We start from the raw sequence: 20,310 nt of genomic DNA, 5'->3' as shown, positions 1-20,310 counted from the left end.
TGTGTTCGGGGAGTCTTGTTCCCTCTGTCCTTCTAAGAGTATGTGTCTGTTCTGTGTCGTTAGAGGGGGGGCTTTCCTCACTGGGGCCTTCTCTAAAAAAGGCCCAGAATATCCTGAGTGTCTAGGTCGTAGGTCTAGGTCTAGGTCTAGGTCTAGGCACCTAGACACTCAGGATATTCTGGGCCTTTTTTAGAGAAGGCCCCAGTGAGGAAAGCCCCCCCTCTAACGACACAGAACAGACACATACTCTTAGAAGGACAGAGGGAACAAGACTCCCCGAACACAAGGGCCAAAAAAAGACCACACGAGGAAAACGGGGAGGAAGAAATCAGCAGAAAAAGGCCAGCAACACAATAGAAACCAGTAACATCTTCAATCTTAGCAATAAAAGTCTGAATGCTGATGAATGTAGCCTCATCAAAAAGGGCCTTAACTTCGCTCCAGCCGCTGTAGCCAGCGGTTTCAATCTATACATAGACGCACATAAATTTATAAGACAACTGACCCTAAAAAATTCTTCCTATCCAAAGACGCACAAAGTAGGGAAATCACAAGTAACAGTACACCTACAACAATAGATGAAAACACATTCAAACACACAACTCTCAAAGAAAAATCTAAATTCTATCCAAGCTGGGCTAAGAGCCATAATATCGAGACATTTCACCAGAAAATAGAAGGAGACTTCGAAAAACTAACCCGTAGCAAAAGAAGTAAAATAAAACATAAGCTAACACTTAAAGAAAAGACTGCGCTCAAAAAACTTGAGGATGATAAATCAATAACCATCAAACAAGCAGATAAAGGGGGGGGGCGTAGTTATCATGGATACTACCAACTATAAAAAAGAAGCAGACAGGATCCTCTCAGATGCTATTACATATGAGAGTCTAAGAATAAATCCCCATAAGAATTTCTGTACAGAATATTCAAAACACCTGGACAAGGGTAAAGAAATAGGGGTAATAAACACCAAGGAATATGAATACTTGAATGTCAAATTCCCCGTGATGCCGATTTTCTATTTCCTTCCCAAAATACACAAAAGTCTGATAGACCCACCAGGAAGACCGATCATTTCGGGTATAGGCTCTCTCACCTCACGACTGTCAGAATACATAGACATTTCCCTACAACCTTACGTCGTGGGGATGAAATCATACCTCAGAGACACCACACAAACTATCAATCTGATAGAACAAACAGCATGGAGCACAGATTTTATACTATGCACATGTGATGTAACATCACTATACACATCCATTAACCACGAGGATGGTATTTCAGCCATTGATAGGACATTAAGCAATGACCCAAACGTTCTTATAGAACAGAAATCTTTTATTCTAGAGAGTATTAACTTTATTTTAAAACATAACCTTTTTAACTTTGATGGAAAGTACTACCTACAAAAATGCGGCACCGCAATGGGCACGAAATTTGCACCAAGCTACGCCAATCTTTTTATGGACGCATGGGAACAGGACAAAATCTGGTCAACACATGAATTTAGCGCAGATCTGGCGCTTTGGCGGAGATATATATAGATGATATCTTCTTCATCTGGAAAGGTAGCGAGGAGGATCTAAAACGGTTCTTAGAATATATCAATGACAACGAAATCAATCTAAAATTCACGGCCTGCACAAACCCCATCTCTGTAGACTTTTTAGATCTAACCATCTATGTCGAGAACAGTTCTCTCAAAACCAAAACATTTTTCAAGAAAGTAGACTGCAACAACTACCTACTGAGAACAAGCTGCCACCACAAAAAGTGGCTATCTAACATACCCCCAGGCCAATTCCGCCGTATCAGGCGGAATTGCAGCGACGGTAACACTTTTAAAGAACAAGCAGACATTTTAAAAAATCGGTTTATTAACAAAGGATTCAACAAAAACTCACTAGATGAATCCATTAAGAAGACAGGTCTCCTACAACGACGAGATATCCTAAAAACAACACAAAAACAACCGACAGAAAATTTTAACGTCGCATTTTTAACTCAGTACAGCCAGGATTCAGGCAAAATACAACAAATTCTTAATAAACACTGGCACCTTCTACAAGGAGATGACACCCTTCGAAACTACCTCCCAGAAAGACCCAAGGTCATCTTTATAAAAGCAGATAATATAAAGAATAAATTAGCACCCAGCCTATTTAGAACTGATAACCCCAAAAGGGACGAGAATTGGCTATCAACAGCCAAAGGTTTTTATAAGTGCAGTACTTGCAAAGCTTGCAAACAAGGGTCAAACGACAAAATAGACTTTTCATCACATGTAACAGGCGAACAATTTAAAACCAAGCACTTTATCAATTGCAAGAGTGACTACGTGGTCTATTTACTAAGCTGCCCCTGTGGACTACAGTATGTCGGCCGTACCAGCCGACCACTGAGGGTTCGTATATTGGAACATATTGGTAACATCCGACGACAGGTTATGACCCACAGCGTGTCAAAACATTTTTCACTACAGCATCAGGGGGATCCCTCAGGCTTGACATATAGAGCCATAGAACAGATTCCCCCCCTTTGGAGAGGGGGAGATAGACTTACAAAACTAGCAAGAAAGGAGACACTATGGATTTATAAACTAAAGACGCTAGCACCCCAAGGACTTAACATTGACATCGACATTGGGGCTTTTCTAGAATGAAACATGTATATTTAACACACTAATCACGTTTCTCTTCTTCTCTCCCTTCTTCTCTTCTTTCTCCCAATCCCCCTCCCGAATTTGGAACCAGTAACTTCGCAATTGGATGATTCACTTACATTCGCTTAACCGTACACAATTACATTATCTCTATGTTTACGTTCTCTATGTTCACATATGCACCAACGAGTATATGAAATCTATCTGCCTCTGTGTAGCACAGTTAACTTATCACACTGCTTTTGAGTAAGGGCCAATATGATCGTGGGGTCAAATCCCCAATGATAATACTAGAAACACACACTAAGAATTCAAGTACCCCACATTTCTCAATTATTGAGCATCATTTTTAATTACTATTACTATTATTTTGAATTAACATTATAAAAAGAATTTTTTTTTTTTTTTTTTTTATCCCAGATCCAATTCCATACACCACCAACATTCCCTAAAACTACCAACAAGGGGGAGGCAAGACATATACAAGGATACTTTTTAATACTTTTTAACATTTCACCTAAGCCTGGGTAACACAACAATACTCCATACCCACATTTGTTATTCTCATTGCAGAATTCTGTACTCTCTCTGTTCGCATATGTGCAAACAAGTACATGAAGTCCATCTGCCTCTGTATAGCACAGCCAACTTATCACTCTGCTTTTAAGTAAGGCCTAATATGATCGTGGGGTCAAATCCCCAATGAACCATATTGAAAATATATCCAAGTTCCATACATCTTTAAATTACTGATCATTATGTTTGAATTACTGAACTATCACATTTGTAGGAATAATTCTTTACCAATTCTATTCCAGTCGCCATTGACATTCTCCAAACTAAAGGGGGAGTCACGACACACACAGGGATACTTTTTAACATATATCACCTAAACCTGGGTAATACACCATATATATATTTTTCAGGACAAATAGTCTAAACATATAAGCGATACCATATGGTAGCCCCAACTACACATATATTCATCTATACAATATTTTTATTTACAATACATTTTTATATTCTTATTTTATTATTTTATATTTTTTATATATCACTCAAAATCCATCCATCTGAGCATAAGCTTTTTTGCATTTAGTTTAAATGTCACACATCACAGAAGTTCTAAGTGCAAGGGCCACTTTAGGTATGAAATTAATTTGCTGAAGGAATTACTTAGAGGTTTACTTCACAAGTTATTGTGCTGCACCTGCTACCAATTTTAAGAGATTTGTTTAAAGATGTCTGTAGATTGCACAAATTACTAATTGCCTACACCTCGAGCGAGGGAAGGTCTCATAGAACTGATAGAGATCATGTGTGCATGATTATCCACTGTGTATAACATTGTCACTACTTGTAACATATTTATGTATGTATTTAGAGTTTAGCATTATTGGTCTTTCATATTATTGGGCATTAGTCCAACACCCAACACTCAATAAAGGTTGTTTTTACATTTTATTATTTAATTGTACCAATACCAATTGATGACCAATCCAATCATCAATTAGGTATTTGCCTATAAAGAGGGAAGACACAGGGCATCTGGCAGGAACCTGACGAAGCATTATTGCGAAACTAGTTGTTCCCTGCCGGAGCCCATTGACTGAAGGACCCAGCCAGCCTGCTGACATCTGGTAAGACCTCCTCTTCCGGTCCCGCCGTCGGACGCGACCACGGGAGCTGTACTGGTGAGAGGAATATCACCGGACGATCAGGCTGATGCTGGGCTGTTTTAAAGCTGTACCGTGAGTGTTATTTTGACTTTGTTTTCTGTACCTAATAAATTCTATTTTGCTCACTCACCGAGTTCGGCCCTTTTCTTCCTATTTGGGCCCCCGGGAGAGAAGCAACTCACGTACTGCCTCCACCAGGAGGGTGAGAAAGCTATTGTTTTTAGCAGCATTCCGTGAAGGAAAGACTGCACATTAAACTCTGCTAACCAGCCCCATTATCCCCTTTTTACCTCAGACCAACAACAGGCTATATAAACACACCCTGTTAGTCATCCACATATAGCACGTATTCTGCTTCTGTTCACAAAAAAAACACACAATTCCATTTAAATTTTATTTAAGGATTTTATTTAAGGATTTTTAAGCTATTTTAGAATATATTTTTTCATATATTTACTTTTAATTACCAAGGTTCTTTAATTCCAAAGAGTTTTAAGCTATTTTAAAAATATATTTTTCATACATTTTTAATTCCAAAGTTCTTTTGGCTGTATTGTACCGTTCGATTACTAAAACACTAATACCGTGTTCCATATCTTCCTATCCTCTTATCTCTACGTTTGAGCAAAATCCCGTGTGCTGACCAACCCTCCACCTCCACTCAAGTGCAGTACCAAAGGTGAGGGGGGAAACCCAATACCAACTACTGGCAACCTGATAGTACCACCGTTTACTGCCAGCCCATTGGGCTGAATAGTAGTTCAGGGGGACCCCGCCACATTTGTTCCTGTCATATCTTTAAAAAAAAAAAAATACATGTATATTTAATTATTTATTTTTGTATCCTATTTGTTATGTATTAATTCCAAATCTTCAGTCTGCACACTGCATGTTTGGTAACTGTTTCGCATTTAATTTCAACAAAAATCGAGAACAGTGTATTTTTTTTATGTTAGATTTGATCAACCCTAGGAGTATTTTATTTTGTGGCTTGTAAGAGGCTGAATACAAAAAAAATAATTTTAATTATGCAACCTGGTTCATTATTGTTTCATCAATAAATGTTGCTTTTAAAGAGCATTTTTTCTGACCGCATAGAAAATACTACATTTTATGTTGTCACTGTGTTTTCAGCAAGTGCTTGTCCCCACGGCCCCTTAATTTTTTTGGTTCTCTGATATAGACAGTGTGGGAATGGTAAAGAAAACACTTGATTGAAAAACACTTCCCCATTAAGAAATTCAACTGGCTGATTGACTGGGATTGCACATTTTAAAAGAACATGCTTCAGTTTTGTTGTTTTAACATATATCCCTTTGTAGCCTCTTAGCAGGCTAACTACAGCAAGTCTCCGCTTCTTATGCTTATATAGAACTGTACTATGTCACGTTTGCTAAATGTTCTACAAATTAAAGCAAAAGCTAAAAATTTAAATAGATAATTCAATGTACAGTATATACTTTCCTGGTTCCTCTTTTGTTTTACTTAAATTATGTTACTACTACAATAAACATAAGATAATAAATAGAAAAATCAACGTTTTGTGCACTGTAGAAAGATCATGTTTAATTGACTTAATGCATCTATCCATGCATGCTGTTTTAATACAGTATTATTCATGATATTTTGTAGCTTCCAAGCCGTACTGTATGTTCATTCTTGATTTCAAGATTACCAAAGCAGTGTCGGGTTGTGAAATGATGGTTACTCTTACATTCCTTAAAGGCTTTTTTTAAACTGCTTTGGGCTGTGACTGCGGCCTTATGCTCTTTATTCATAATTTTATTTTTATTATCATTTATTTGTAAAGCTCCAGCATATTCCACAGTGGGGTACAGAGTTATGTATATTCCATAAACGGTTACAAGTGAGGACAGACATGCACACACAGATACAAAGAGGTAATGAGGGCCCTGTTTCTGACCGCTTACAATTTTACATACTGTATTGTTGCTTTATATTAAGGCTGTCCACAAATACTTAAGTGCTTTCACAGAAAACCAATTAAGTCAATTAAGAGGCAATAACATTCTTGTAAATCTCTTGTTAATAATGTAAACTTGGTATATGTACTTTAAGAAAATGATTTCATTTAATCTATAAAACAGATGTGAAAACAGAAGTTAAAAGTATTAACAGATGTATTTTTAGAGCCTTGCATTACCAGCCGAATCCTTACATTCCTGAGAGAGCTAAAGCAAACGCCTCCTCTGGAATCTCACCTGTTCCTAGTGCCAGCTCTTTTACCCCTGGTGCTTCCCATTCACTGGGTCCTGTCTGATTCCCCACCCCTCCCCCCTGCCAATTTGGCCAGCATCTTCTGTCTGTTTTAGGGTGTGAACAATGTTTTCTGTCCTAAGGTGTGAAGAGCTTTTGCTTACAAGGCCTTATAGCCGCGTTGCCCCAAGTACCTGGGCACCTGGTAGCTTACTTCTTGGTAGCGTAGACCAATAAAACAGACAACGTGATCAGTCTTTTGAAGGCAATATGCTCTAAATTCAGTACCTTTTATTTAAGATAATGGGGCATATGTACTGTATCAAGGCAAAAGTGGTGCTGATCTGCACCAAAACATTGCACCACATGTATCAAAGAGAAAAATCCTATGACTTTCCGTGGGATTTTTTTTCTTTCATACCTTTTTTAGAGTGGTTATTTTGCCCCACAATTTCACGACATTTATGCCTTGATACATTGTCTCCATTGTCTCTGTTTAATATTAAGATCGTACCAAGTGAGGACCAAAAAACAGTCATAGACCTAGACTAGCACAGTTGGCCTTTCATTGAAAAACTCAACATCTCGATATATATTAAGGAAAGTAGTGTAGAAAAAGCTATGATATTTAGTAGTACATTGGAATATGTTGTAAACCATCATGACCAGTGACACAGGTCACATCTGTATACAAACAGGAGACGTAGCTCTGCAACTGTAGGCAGCGACAGAAGGTGTCCACAGCCTGCTTAGAAAATGTGGTCCTTAGGCCTCGGATATAGTGGGTGCGTGCAAGACTGAGTGCGTGGTGTCGCGTGAGCGTTAGCCGAGCGATCTGTGGATGGAGATCCACAGCAACGGGGAGGTGTGGCCGTGACGTCACGAGGCTGGTTCGCACTAATTGGCTGAACCGCTCATGTGACCCGGCCATCGTGCGACAAAAACAAATTCTCTAGTCTCCTTAGAACACTGACGCGCTTCATCGCACGCTCTATGGCCTGCCTCATAGAGGTGTGCAACAAACAACAGCAAATAGCGCACAGCCAGGGAGCCAGGTGAAAAATTAAAAGTTCAATACCATTTATTTCAGTACATGACTGATGACAAAATTACCCCCAAGGGGACAAAAAACGCACCTCCTACGCGTTTCGGACCGGTAGGTCCTTTATCAAGGAGTCTCCTTGATAAAGGACCTACCGGTCCGAAACGCGTAGGAGGTGCGTTTTTTGTCCCCTTGGGGGTAATTTTGTCATCAGTCATGTACTGAAATAAATGGTATTGAACTTTTAATTTTTCACCTGGCTGTGCGCTATTTGCTGTTTGTTGCTGTTACTGGATTCCCTTCAATGGCTGGCACGCCACTACTACCTTCATTGGAGACTTTGGGAGTGGGTAAGAGACTTTATTTTTGACTGCAATAGTTGAGTACTTTGATGCTGTTTAATATTCAAGTTTCAAGTGACTCACAGGTCAATTCATTTAAATACCCACTCCTTAGACCTCATGTTGGAGTTATTATATATGAAGATATCTGTCCAATTTGGATGAAGTGTTACTGGGTGGAGCACCCTATTTTTTCCTTGCTCATAGAGGTGTGGCCTGTTGTTCATGCCGCACGGTCGCTCAGGCTATGGACGTGGCCTTACCCTTTGCTGTATAATCGGTGAGATACATAATGGTTGTACACTTTTCTGTGTAATGAGACTATGGAATAACCATTATTGCCACACAAAAAATGCATGCATTGTTAGATCTGTTCGTTACTTTTACTGTACCTGGAGAAGTAGAATTTGTCTCTCTAACTGGAAAAAGTGAATATAATATGGGGTGTAAAGTGGCATTGTTGTAGTATAATTTAAGTATCATAAATGTCATCTGTAATTGTAAAAAGATTTGCATTTGTAGGTCTGAATGTAGCTTTCATATCCCTTTTTTTCTTTTCAATTCAGATGTACCAGGAAATTGTGCAGGCTTTGGAAGAAGCTGGAAAAGATGAATCTGTTATTACTGTCCTAACAGGTATACTGTAAAAGTACTGTATATCTATGTCTCCTGAGAGTTTCATGCTTCTGTCTTTTAGCTAACCTACATTTTCTAGTACTGCATACAGATGCAGCGGCCGTTATTCGAACACTTCATGCGTTGTATACATCGGAATAACCATGTCATGACGTGTGATTTCTTCCAACCTTACCGCCTTAAGACGCGAGTGCAGAAAATGGCTTTTTAGTGTTCTGGTTTTTAAACACCTGAAATTGACACAGTAGCACAGTACTGTACACATTACAAGTCATTAATTTCATTCCACACAAAGAAACAGAATCCATGAAATTCAAACAAAGCAACCGCGATAAACACGTGTGCCTGGGGCGATTGGCCGCGTTAATGCTGCGTGGAATACAGCAGCGCACACTAAAACGGCTCCGTGATTTGTTCGAATAACAGCCACTGCATCTGTAACAGAACATTCATTTTTTAAAGGCTAGATGCTAATGTGGCATATGTTCCCATGGGATAAAACCTTTGCTTGCTCATTTTCCACGGTTTTCCTTTCATTCATTATACTTTAAAGTGTGCATATATAGCACAAGTCATTAAAGTAGAGTTTGTTCTCCCTATTTATGATTGTTGCATGTATGTGCTAAATCAGATTACTTAAGGTTTTTTTTTTTTCTATTTTATGTGGAATGCCTTATTAAATTTTAAACCAGGCATGCAATTATAAACGAGGGAAACTCACAAACAAGACTATAGATACCAGTGGTGAAGGTTTTAACTCAAAGCATCATGTAAAGACCACTCTTTAAACTCTTCAGTGCAAATAAATATTTTGCATGTTCCTCTTCATCGTTCGTAGTTTAATCCAAAAAAACACATGCACTTTTGTTTTGTTGTTGCAATATTTTAGTTTGCTGATTTTCTTATAGTGTTCTATGCCTAGATTAGTTGTAAAATCATGGGCTGCGATATATATACAGTAGTTTAAATGTATAAAAGGTGAGAGATCAGGCATACATTTTATTCATTTTATTAAAATGTGTATTTTAGTCTGTTTTTAGTTGCACTTTTATTGTTTGCTAGGCTGTTACTGCATTGGAATTGGAAAACCCTAGTTATAAAATGTGATGCCTGATAATTGCCATTATGGTGGTTTGTAAATTGGGGGCATTGAGTTAATTCAGAGAACATTGAACCCTCCTTCAATGCTTAATATGAAAATTGTCACTACAATAAATGTCCTTCTTTTGATTCAAACCTCCTTGAAAACACCATCTTCTTCCATTTAAAGAAGGTGAATGCCATATAAGTTAATACAATCAGATTGGTCTGCTTCTTATGCTTAAAAGGATAACGTAAATACAGTACTCAAGTTGGTGAGGATTGTTTGGCAGAGATTGACAAACTACTGTACAAGCAAGTCTAGGGCTAGAAACTTCTACACAACATAGTAGCAGTTGCATAATAACATGTATGGCATTGGTGTTAGGTCTTATAAATACCTTGTAGATAAATGCATTTCCAAATGGGATCTGTTTTATTGCGTTTTTTAATAGAATCTGATTTAATAACGATATTCCAAGATGCTTAACTCTGGATATAGACCATGGATTCCACCTGTGTCTCACTGTATATATGAGGAGACTTTACGGACTATCAAACATTCCCATGGTACTTTGCTGAAGCACTATAATACTTACCTTCTCGGCCTTACAAGGGAACACCACATTCGAGTAACTGTAACAGGAAATCTCATTTGTATTTTCTTTCGTTATGGGTCAATGCTCATTTATAATCTAGTAGCACATGCTGTACAATTCTTCCCATCCCCAGGGTGTTGGTAAAACAGGAAAGTACATGAAAGTAGCAATTTCCAAACCAATTGCTTCCATAGTCAACTCTATCCTGTCTGCAGGCCATATCCCCAAGACCTGGAAAACTGTCAAGAGTTGTCCCAATCGCCAAAAGGGGGGACAAAAACACTGTCTCAAACTACAGACCAGTCTCTTTTCCCAATTCTATCCAAAGTCATGGAAAAATGTGTCCACTCCCAATTAAGCGATTACTATACCAAGACAAATTTCCCTAGCCAATTCCAATCAGGCTTTCGCCCCAAACACTCCAGGATAACTACCCTGCTAAAAGTTTGCAATGAAATCCAGTGTGGAATGGAACGGGACAACTCACTGGTGCAATATTCCTAGATTTTGCAAAGGCTTTTGATACTGTTGATCATGCTATCCTGCTTAACAAACTCCAGAGCTCTGGAATAGGGAAGCATGCTTTAAACTGGTTTCAGTCCTACCTATCGGGTAGATCCCAACATGTGTCCATCTCAGGCTCTAACTCCAACCCCCTGGATATCACCTGTGGTGTCCCGCAAGGCTCTGTTCTGGGGCCCCTACTCTTCTCAGTGTTCATCAATGATCTTCCCACAGCTTGTCAGGAAGCCTCAATACACATGTATGCAGATGACACAATCCTATATGCACACAGCCATAGCCTCTCTGACCTTGAACACATGCTTCAGTCTGACTTTTTGAGACTCGAAAACTGGATTTCCCAATACAAACTGTTTTTAAACACTGACAAGACTGTAACAATGGTATTTGGGACCAAGACTAAATTTTTAAAGCTTCTAGTGACTGAGCTCCAGATCAGAACCAACGCTAACACTACCCTAACTCCTGTTACTAGTTTTAAATACCTGGGCATATGGTTTGACTCTCACTTAACATTCGGAATGCACATTGATACCCTGACATCCAAAACCTATGCCAAACTAGGTGTATTTTACAGGAACAAATCCTCCCTAAGCCTGCTGGTCAGAAAGCGTATTGCATAGCAGATGCTAATGCCAATTATCGACTATGGAGACATAGTATATGGCTCGGCACCCCAAACCCACCTTGGCAAACTTGACACCCTCTACAATTCAATTTGTCGTTTCGTTCTCCAATGCAACTACAACACACATCACTGCGAAATGCTGAGTGGTCATCACTCGAGTCTAGGCACAAAGTTCACCTTTCCTGTCTTGCCTTCAAATACTTTCTGGGCAAACTACCCACCTATCTGAACAAGCTCCTCACCCCTACCACATGCAGCACTTATCATCTGAGATCTGACTCCAAAAGACTGTTCATGGTCCCAAGGCTCAACAAAGTATCCGGCCGCTCCTCCTTCTCTTACCGTGCACCCCAAAACTGGAACAACCTACCGGAAACTCTCACATCCTCCACCAGTTTAAGTTCTTTCAAAACTAAGGCTGTCTCACATTTTAATCTGGTCTGTAACTGTTACATAAGCCTATAATATAAATCTTCTCTAACTGTGCATGCAATGTATTGTGTATATAATGTATACCCTGTTCATTTATATAACTGTACTGTATTTGTAACCATGTATTATTTGTCATATTAACTATGCCCAGGACATACTTGAAAACGAGAGGTAACTCTCAATGTATTACTTCCTGGTAAAACATTTTATAAATAAATAAAATAAATACATTTCCTATGTCAAAATTAATTCATCACCTAGGATAGGTAGAACAGAGCTGAAGTCACTGCATTACTGACTTACCATTGGCCTTACCATTCACAAAGCAGTGATAACAGTGCTATATCGTGCTATAATGGCTTTTTATCACCCATAAACAGTCATTGGGAAAAAAAGTCGCATGATAGGCCTAAAAATGGCAAACCCAACGGTTTTTTTGCCAGTAACTGCTATTCACAAAGCAGAGATAACTGATTCGTACTATAAAAGCTCACCATTTCTTTTCACCAGCTAAAGGCTGGCGCAAAAGATACGGAGACATGCATAAAAGCATTTTTTTTTTCTTCACAACATTAATACAAGAGGCCGGCGTCTCCAGGTGGTCCCCGCGGGTGGTCCGCACGGGTGTCTGGGGCCCCTCTGGTTGTCCCTGCTGGCCTGCGTTACCAATCCTAAACACAAAACAAAATTGTCCAATACTTTGAAATAAATACACCCCTCCCCACCCCCCCCTTCTCCCCTAACACATTATAGTACAGCAATGGGCAAAATTACTATTATCCAGATATGGATAATAGTGCATTTGCCCATTTAAAATAAAACATTAACCAGCAGAAATAAAGTAAATAAGACTAGAGCTTACCCCTGCCAGCCTGCCAGGATGAAGGCCATCCTCATCATCGTCCATGTCCTCCGTTGCCAGCAAGAATACAATAAAAAAAATACAATCTAATGGCCCCTAACCCCTTTATCACCTTAGCGGTTAGTAACCGCTATAGTAATTAATAGGTTAACCCACCCTCCCCAATTACCCACCCAGGAGGCCTAACCACCCTCCCCAGGCAACTACACCCACCCTCCACCCATTCAATGGTACAGTGAGTACATGATGCCCATATAATATGGGCATGATTTGCCACTATAGCAATAAATGGTGAAGCTAAAGAAAACAGACCCAAAATAAAACACATTACATAGTAAAATAAACACATTACAAATGCCAATAAACCAATTGATTGACACAGTGGATATATCATGCCCATATAATATGGGCATTATTTAACACTATGGCAGTCAATGGTCAACCTAAAAAATAAACAACCACCAACAATATCCAATGCAATCAAAACAATCACCAAATAAACAACAACAGAGTGAACACCATACAATTACCAACAATCAATTAAGCAACTTCCAAATAAACATCAGAATTAAAAATTAAAACACAAAAAAATCAATCAATAAATAAAAGAAAGCGTCAAATAAACACCATTATTAAAAACCAAAAGACCAAAAATAAACCACAATTAAAAAGCAAACAAAAAAGTAACAGAATAAACCATTTAAAACACCACAAATATTCCCATCATTATAAATCAAAACACAAAATAAATAGCAGAAATATTTCAAAACAACGAACAAAAATACATTTAAAAGAAATACATGCTAGCATTTGCCCAAAAAAGCATTGCTTGTCACTGTATGTATGTATGTATAGCCCGCACACTTAATAAAATTTTAATTAAAGCTGCTTCATTACCATAGCGGGGTAGCCGCTATGGTAATGAATTTCTTTTTATTATTGGGGTTTTGATATTAGTGTACAATGAGCAAGGGGTCTCCTTAGCTGAACCGCATTGGTTTCAGCCTCGGGGACCCCCTACTTCCTGGATACAGGCCCCGTTATGGGGTTCCGGTATCCCATGCAGGATTTAAATCCCCCGGTCACATGACGTGGGAGATTTAAAAGCAGAGGGGATACCAGCACCCCATACCGGGGCCTTATCTCGGGACGTAGGGTGTCCCCGAGGCTGAAACCAATGCGGTTCTGCTCAGGAGACCCCCTGCTCATGTACACTTATTAAAATCTATATTTTTACTGCACAATCACCTGTAAGAGCCGTGCATGGAGACACAGCGTCTCCGTGCAGCTCTTACAGGCTGCATTTTTTCCAATCAGCTATCGTGCTATAGAATTTATAGCACGATAGCACTGATACAAAAAACAGCTCGCACAATAGTGCATTTTTTTTATCAGACTTAATAAAATGGCCTTCACTTCTTAGTGAATCTGCTTTTGGCTTCATGTCTTATAGCACAATACAAAAATGCATTGTCGGACGCAAAAGCACTGATATTATCACTGCTTTGTGAATAGGCCCCTTTGTTTTGTATTATTGCTGTCTCCATGTACAATCCTTTTTACATTATCATTGCCTTCACTTGTAAAATCTGGGATAATAAATAATAATAGCATGTTCTTATATAGCGCTGCTAGTTTTACGTAGCGTTTTACAGAGACATTTTGCAGACACAGGTCCCTGCCCCGTGGAGCTTACAATCTATGTTTTTGGTGCCTGAGGCACAGGGAGATAGTGACTTGCCCAAGGTCACAAGGAGCCAACACCGGGAATTGAACCAGGCTCCACTGCTTCAAACTCTGTGCCAGTCAGTGTCTTTACTCACTGAGCCACTCCCTAGCTACTGGTGGGGCACGCCATTGCATTTTTCTGGTTGAACTGTTTTTCGAAGTATATGGCTGATTCTGATGGTTGCAATAGATTCACATATTTGTTTTTTTTCTTTTTATACAGGACTTGGTGATTATTTCTGCAGTGGGAATGATCTAAACAATTTTGCTAATATTCCTCCAGAGGGAAAAGAAAAGATGGCGAAAGATGCTGCTGTGGTTCTAGAGTGAGTAGATTTATTTCTGTATTAATGTCCTTATTTGAGGATCTCAAGCAGTAAATATATGAACTCATTTATCAGCAGAATTGCAGAAACAATGACTGACATTATTTTACTGGACAACGTGGGGTTAAACTTATTGCTCTTTAAACATGACTGTTACTTTCCGAAGGGTAGTTTCTGAAATAACAAGACATGGGCGTTATGTCTCCATTGACCAACTGCAGTACAATGTCAAAGTAAAATAATCCTTCTCTTGGTGGTAACTGGTAACATCTGACTGTTTTTACCGAAAACTTCCCACGATGTGTAATCGTTGAAACAGCCCACTGTAACATATGACCCCCCTTTTTTTTTCCTTGTTTATTTTCAAGGTCAAGAAAGAACAGTGGCAAGAAGTGAACTGTGATTAACATTGGATATTTGCTTTGGTTGGGCCAAATAAATATTACATTTACAAACCGTTTCAACACTTTGTAGTACTCCACCATCACATAACCCATTAATTCAAGCTTAGACTGGGAGAAATGTTATCATCCTAAGTAAACTGTCTCATTCTCAGTATATCTACACCGTTATGTATGTATGTATGTATGTACATCTTTATTTAAATAGCGCCAAAAGTGTACTCAGCGATTCACAAACAATACAGTGCAGGGAATTATAATACAATAAGCGCAGCAAAATAAGATAATAGGAAAGGAAATCCCTGCCCAGGAGAGCTTACAATCTTGGTATGTTGGGAGACTTACAGAGTCAGCAGGTGAGGGAATAAGTGCTGTAGATGGCAGTGCTTGGCCACAATGGTTGGTAGGAGTGACTGTGGATGTGGGACAATAGCCATGAGTGCAGGCTATCGGGATGCTTGATTTGTGAGGCGAGTTTTGAGGTTTGTCCGTATTAAATAAGATAGGTTAAAACCATTAGCAGGGGAAGAGGTGTTAGGACGCATGGGTGACAGCAAGTGTGTGTATATGGCTGAGTCCAGGTATAGGAGAGAGATCCCCAGCAGCAGGAAGCAGTAGGTAGAGAGGGTATGAATAGAATATTTGTGGGGTGCTTTTTATTGAGAGGTTTAAGAAGTAGTTGAGAAAGAGGTGTATAAATAATGGTGCAGTGTATGGACACAGGCATAGGTGGAGGGGAGGAGAGATGAAGAAATGTGGTTAGGAGGGGAGTGGGGAAGTTGGGTAGAACAGAAATGATTACAACGGAGTGAGGAAACAGTAAACAGAAAAAGCAATAGGGAGGGCATAGTGAGATGCAGGAGGAGAGACTTCCCAGGTATTGGAGGATAGGAAGAGTACAAATTATCAGAGCATTTAGAAAGTCAAGTTCTCACAGTTGCAGAGTTGTTGTTGTTGTGCAGAGTCCAGATCTTCTTGTAGTTTTCACCTCCAATTCTAACTCCAGTATTAACGCCACAGGCACTTTATATGTGACACTTCAGATGTTACACGCAGCCAATGGTATGGTAATGGTATTTAGCTGTATAAAGTACACAATTGAGTAAGCGTTACATTTTAATGGGTAAAGGACAGAGCTCCACAGTTCCATTCTTCTAGTAACGCAGATTCTGTATCTAGGTGTGTGAGAGTCTGGCTGTAGTAAACCGAATAAACTGAATTAATCCACACTAGTCGGAGAGAAAAAAGTGCCAGTGGATGGCCTGTTAAAAAAAAAAAATACAATAAATTCTGCTTACCTATGCTTAGATCATAATTATTTTGCCTTGAAGAAACACATACCAGTACTTTTCATTTTCTCTTTGACATCTGGAATTCAATAAACACCAGTTCCAAGGAGCTCAACTCTTTATTTTCTAATGCAAGATTCCAGAAACTGACTATTGAACATCGTTTTTAAGGTACTGTATAAAGTCTCGCATCTTATTTGATTTGTACCTCCATTCCCATTCACAGGGCATTTGTCAGTAGCATCATTGATTTTCCTAAGCCTCTAATTGCTGTAGTAAATGGCCCTGCAGTTGGGATCTCTGTGACTATTCTAGGGATGTTCGACCTTGTGTATGCCACTGACAGGGTAAGTCACTGATTTATTTGTCTGCATTATATCTGTTACTTGGCCTTTACAACACTTCTTAAGCACAAGTTAAGGGGCTTGTAAACAGTAATGATAGAACAACCCTTTATTATACAACATAATATAGAGTGGTGGGGTGCAGTACTGTTGTGGATACTGTAACATATTTCTGGCTAAAGATTTTCTGTAAATATCACATTTTGCTCATTGTGTATATTCAATTACATATAGAAATAAACCAAGGAACTTGAACATAACTCAATGACAATTCATTGTCTTTCCGTAAGGTACCCCAGTCAGACAGCACTAGAGAAGATATCATTGGTCTAATAGGTGCTAGAATGAACTGCTGTCTTGTGTGATGTCAGTACTTAAAGAAAATGGCTTATTGCACATTATGCTAAAAAAATATAATGTGTATTAATAGAACAGATATAAATATACTGTATGGTAAAAAATATTATGGAAGTGAATAACTTTGGCCCAAAATATGCATTGGTAAAAAGTCTTTGATCTTTTGGTCTTCTCAAAACAGAAGGGGTAAGTCTTGTTTTTGAAAATGGGTATAGGTCTAAAAAAAATGATAATGTTCCATAGTCCTATAATCTTCTGTACGGGTATATCTTGCTCCTGCCATCTTTTCCTCTTAACATTACACAGTACCAGATAAAGGCTGCTTTTACCACGACATGCACCGCTTTTATGAGAGTGCTGAGCAAATTTGATATTCTAAAACAGTTTACTTATTTTGCCCTGGTAAAATAATTACTGAAGAGATGTGCAAAATTGTGGCTGAGGTTTGCAAGCCAGGCACAATTTGCCTATTTTATCCGCAAAAAACGAGGAGATGTATCATTACAAATTTGGAGCAAAATTGATGCAGATTGTGTCATTTTAATCTGCGTATACCAACAAGTTTTGCGCTTGGGAGTATCAATAGGAGTTAGGGACACACAGATTGGAAAGAGGTGTATCAAACTCTACGTTTCTGTGTTACTTTTGTATAAAGTTTTTGCATTAAAAAAATCTGCAAGTTCTGAGGTGGTGTCAAATAAGAAACAGTTTCTTTCATTTGATGCGAACACAAGCAAAAAGTAGAGCAATGCGTGAAAACAAACTTCTGAGTGCACTTTTACGTTGATTTATCTCCCTCTAAAATTCAACGTGCAGGTCACATGAACCTACATTCCGGGGACATCTTTATCAATTGACTTTTTTTTTTTGACAATTTTGAGCACTGTCACTTTCCATTTAGATTAGAACTCTCTATTTTCATTGTTCACCTTCTTTTTCTTTCCCAAACTCATCATTATAACAAGAGGCACAAAAAAAGAAAAATTATCAAAATGATTGGCTTGCCTGCCTAAAATTGTGGACTGTAACACAAGTTTGGAGTAATAATAACTTCACAAAATTCGGATTTTTCTGGAAGTAGAAAAGTAACTGGTAGCAATGCGCATAGTTATACTCCTTGTATAATCGACTACTGACTTAGAACAGTAATTACCAGGCGTCACCAAAATATTGCATGCTTGTAACACAAGTCACACTGATGTCCAGGAGCAAGCAGCAATGCTCGTACAACCCTGCTGTATGTCTTGCATGCCTCATGGGGGAAGATGTCTTTCCTCTGTGGGCCATTTCAAATCATTCACTGTCAACACTGTTGTAGACTGTATTGCTTTTTTAATAGCCTGGAAACCTGTTTAAATGTGCTTTTAGTTGCTGTCTATACCATTTCCTGAGCAAAGTGAGCATTGTGTATATTTCTTTTCTGCCTGTGTACTACAAGCTATCTTAATATGTATTTACCTGTTCATTGCAGGCCACTTTCCAAACTCCCTTCAGCCAGTTGGGGCAAACTCCAGAAGGCTGTTCTTCTTATACTTTCCCTCGGATAATGGGCTTAGCCAAGGTAAGTCAGTGTATGCCTGTTTTATCTCTATTGTAATGCCATCACATTTGAAACAGCCCCTACCCACACAAAAAATACTTGACTTGCAAGTGACCTGGTCAAAGTGTTGTATTAATAACCACCGGGCCACACCTGCCTATTTGGTTGCAACGTTTTCCATCTCATCGGCCAATCATCTTGGTCCTCTTACCCTGGTATTTTTCCAACCAGTAACAGTAAGAAGCATAGGTGGGAGTTACGCCTACACGCTGTATATTTTAATCACTGTTCTCCACTTGTACAGTGAGATGTTTTATGTAACCCATTGATTAATAAAGTTATTTGTTATTTACTTTCTACTTGTTGGTGGTGTGCAACAAAGTGGATTTCTTTATAGTTCATACCTTAGTATTTTATTTTTTGTTTATTTGTACTCCAGTCCACGTATGCACCTCCCATTTACAATGATTTATACACTTTGGTCTACGAGCTGGAAGTTTTAGTTGATCATTAGCCTTTCCCTTATTTTTCTTACAATGGAAGTGGATTTAAGAACAGAGTGTGTGAGAACTGGTTTTGTATTCATATATTTTACTGTGCACTGTTCAGAATGGAGAGTTACATTTTTGGATTCACTACAGGCGTGACTAGTTAATTACTGCACTTTCTTTATTTCATAATACTGAATCTCGGATAACCTTCATGTTCTTATCTTTAACATTAGTACAATAAATCTCTGACATAAGCCTAATGTGGACCACAAACTGCAGCAAATATTACTTATTTGTATGCATTTTTTAAAATAATTTCAGCTGGTACAATTTATAATAATCTTTTTGTTCTCTTTACATTGTCTTTACTTAAGGCTACTGAGGTGCTTCTTTTCAACAAGCTGTTGACCGCACGTGAAGCATGTGATCTGGGGCTGGTCACTGAGGTTTTCCCTGATGGCACTTTCCAACAGGAAGTTTGGGCAAAGCTGAAAACTTATGCCAGTCTCCCCAAAAATGTAAGCATGGTAACTCCTTTTTTTCCTGCTGCTTATACATATTACCACATTTTGAATTGCCAACGGTTCACCTTGCATATGCAGCATTTTATCATTTCTTTTTGGCCCTAATACAGTATGTAGGCCTAGGCCAGTGTTTTTCAACTGGAGTTCCTAACACTCCTTGGGTTCCCCGCGAATCCTTAAAGGTTTCCCTGCAATTTTCAGTTCATTTTAAAATGGCACCAGATACTGAAGAATTTACAATGCAGCTGATCTCAGACACGCTATTAGAGAGGGTTGGGATTCGGCAGAATTTCAGAATATAATTATAGGGTTCCTTAACCAAAATAAGGTTGAAAACTACTGATCTAGGCAAATGCCAACTTGAATTGTTGCGTTTCAGCTGTGCTAGGATTTGGGCTTTTTCTTTTCTATGTGCAGTGTTTTTAAATTATTTTGGTAATTCCTGATATTTGTCAGCAAAGAAACTTTTTTTTTTTTTTCTTTTTTCAGTGTTGTTGAGCAGAAGTAATACTTTCCCCCGAACATGTAATATTTCTATGGACACTATATGTCATTTTTAATGTAATTGAAGATCAGAATAAGATAGAAAAGCCTATTTCAATATCTT

At 38.6% G+C, this 20,310-nt stretch overlaps 1 protein-coding gene across 3 annotated transcripts in view; it reads left to right on the top strand.

Annotated features, from left to right (window-relative positions):
• The window catches only part of ECI2 (enoyl-CoA delta isomerase 2), a 94,696-nt gene that overhangs the window by 70,561 nt on the left and 3,825 nt on the right, over positions 1–20,310 (top strand). For all 3 annotated transcript variants that reach the window (XM_075585773.1, XM_075585772.1, XM_075585774.1), the window contains 5 exons: positions 8,511–8,580; positions 14,655–14,757; positions 16,674–16,794; positions 18,620–18,709; positions 19,554–19,697. In XM_075585773.1, coding sequence (XP_075441888.1) covers positions 8,511–8,580; positions 14,655–14,757; positions 16,674–16,794; positions 18,620–18,709; positions 19,554–19,697 — 528 coding nt within the window. The remainder of the gene's footprint in view (positions 1–8,510; positions 8,581–14,654; positions 14,758–16,673; positions 16,795–18,619; positions 18,710–19,553; positions 19,698–20,310) is intronic.

This window comes from Ascaphus truei, chromosome 2, assembly GCF_040206685.1.
Source record: "Ascaphus truei isolate aAscTru1 chromosome 2, aAscTru1.hap1, whole genome shotgun sequence".
Lineage (NCBI taxonomy): Eukaryota > Metazoa > Chordata > Amphibia > Anura > Ascaphidae > Ascaphus > Ascaphus truei.
Note: the sequence above shows the minus strand (reverse complement) of the source record. Positions and strands in the feature narration are given on the sequence as shown.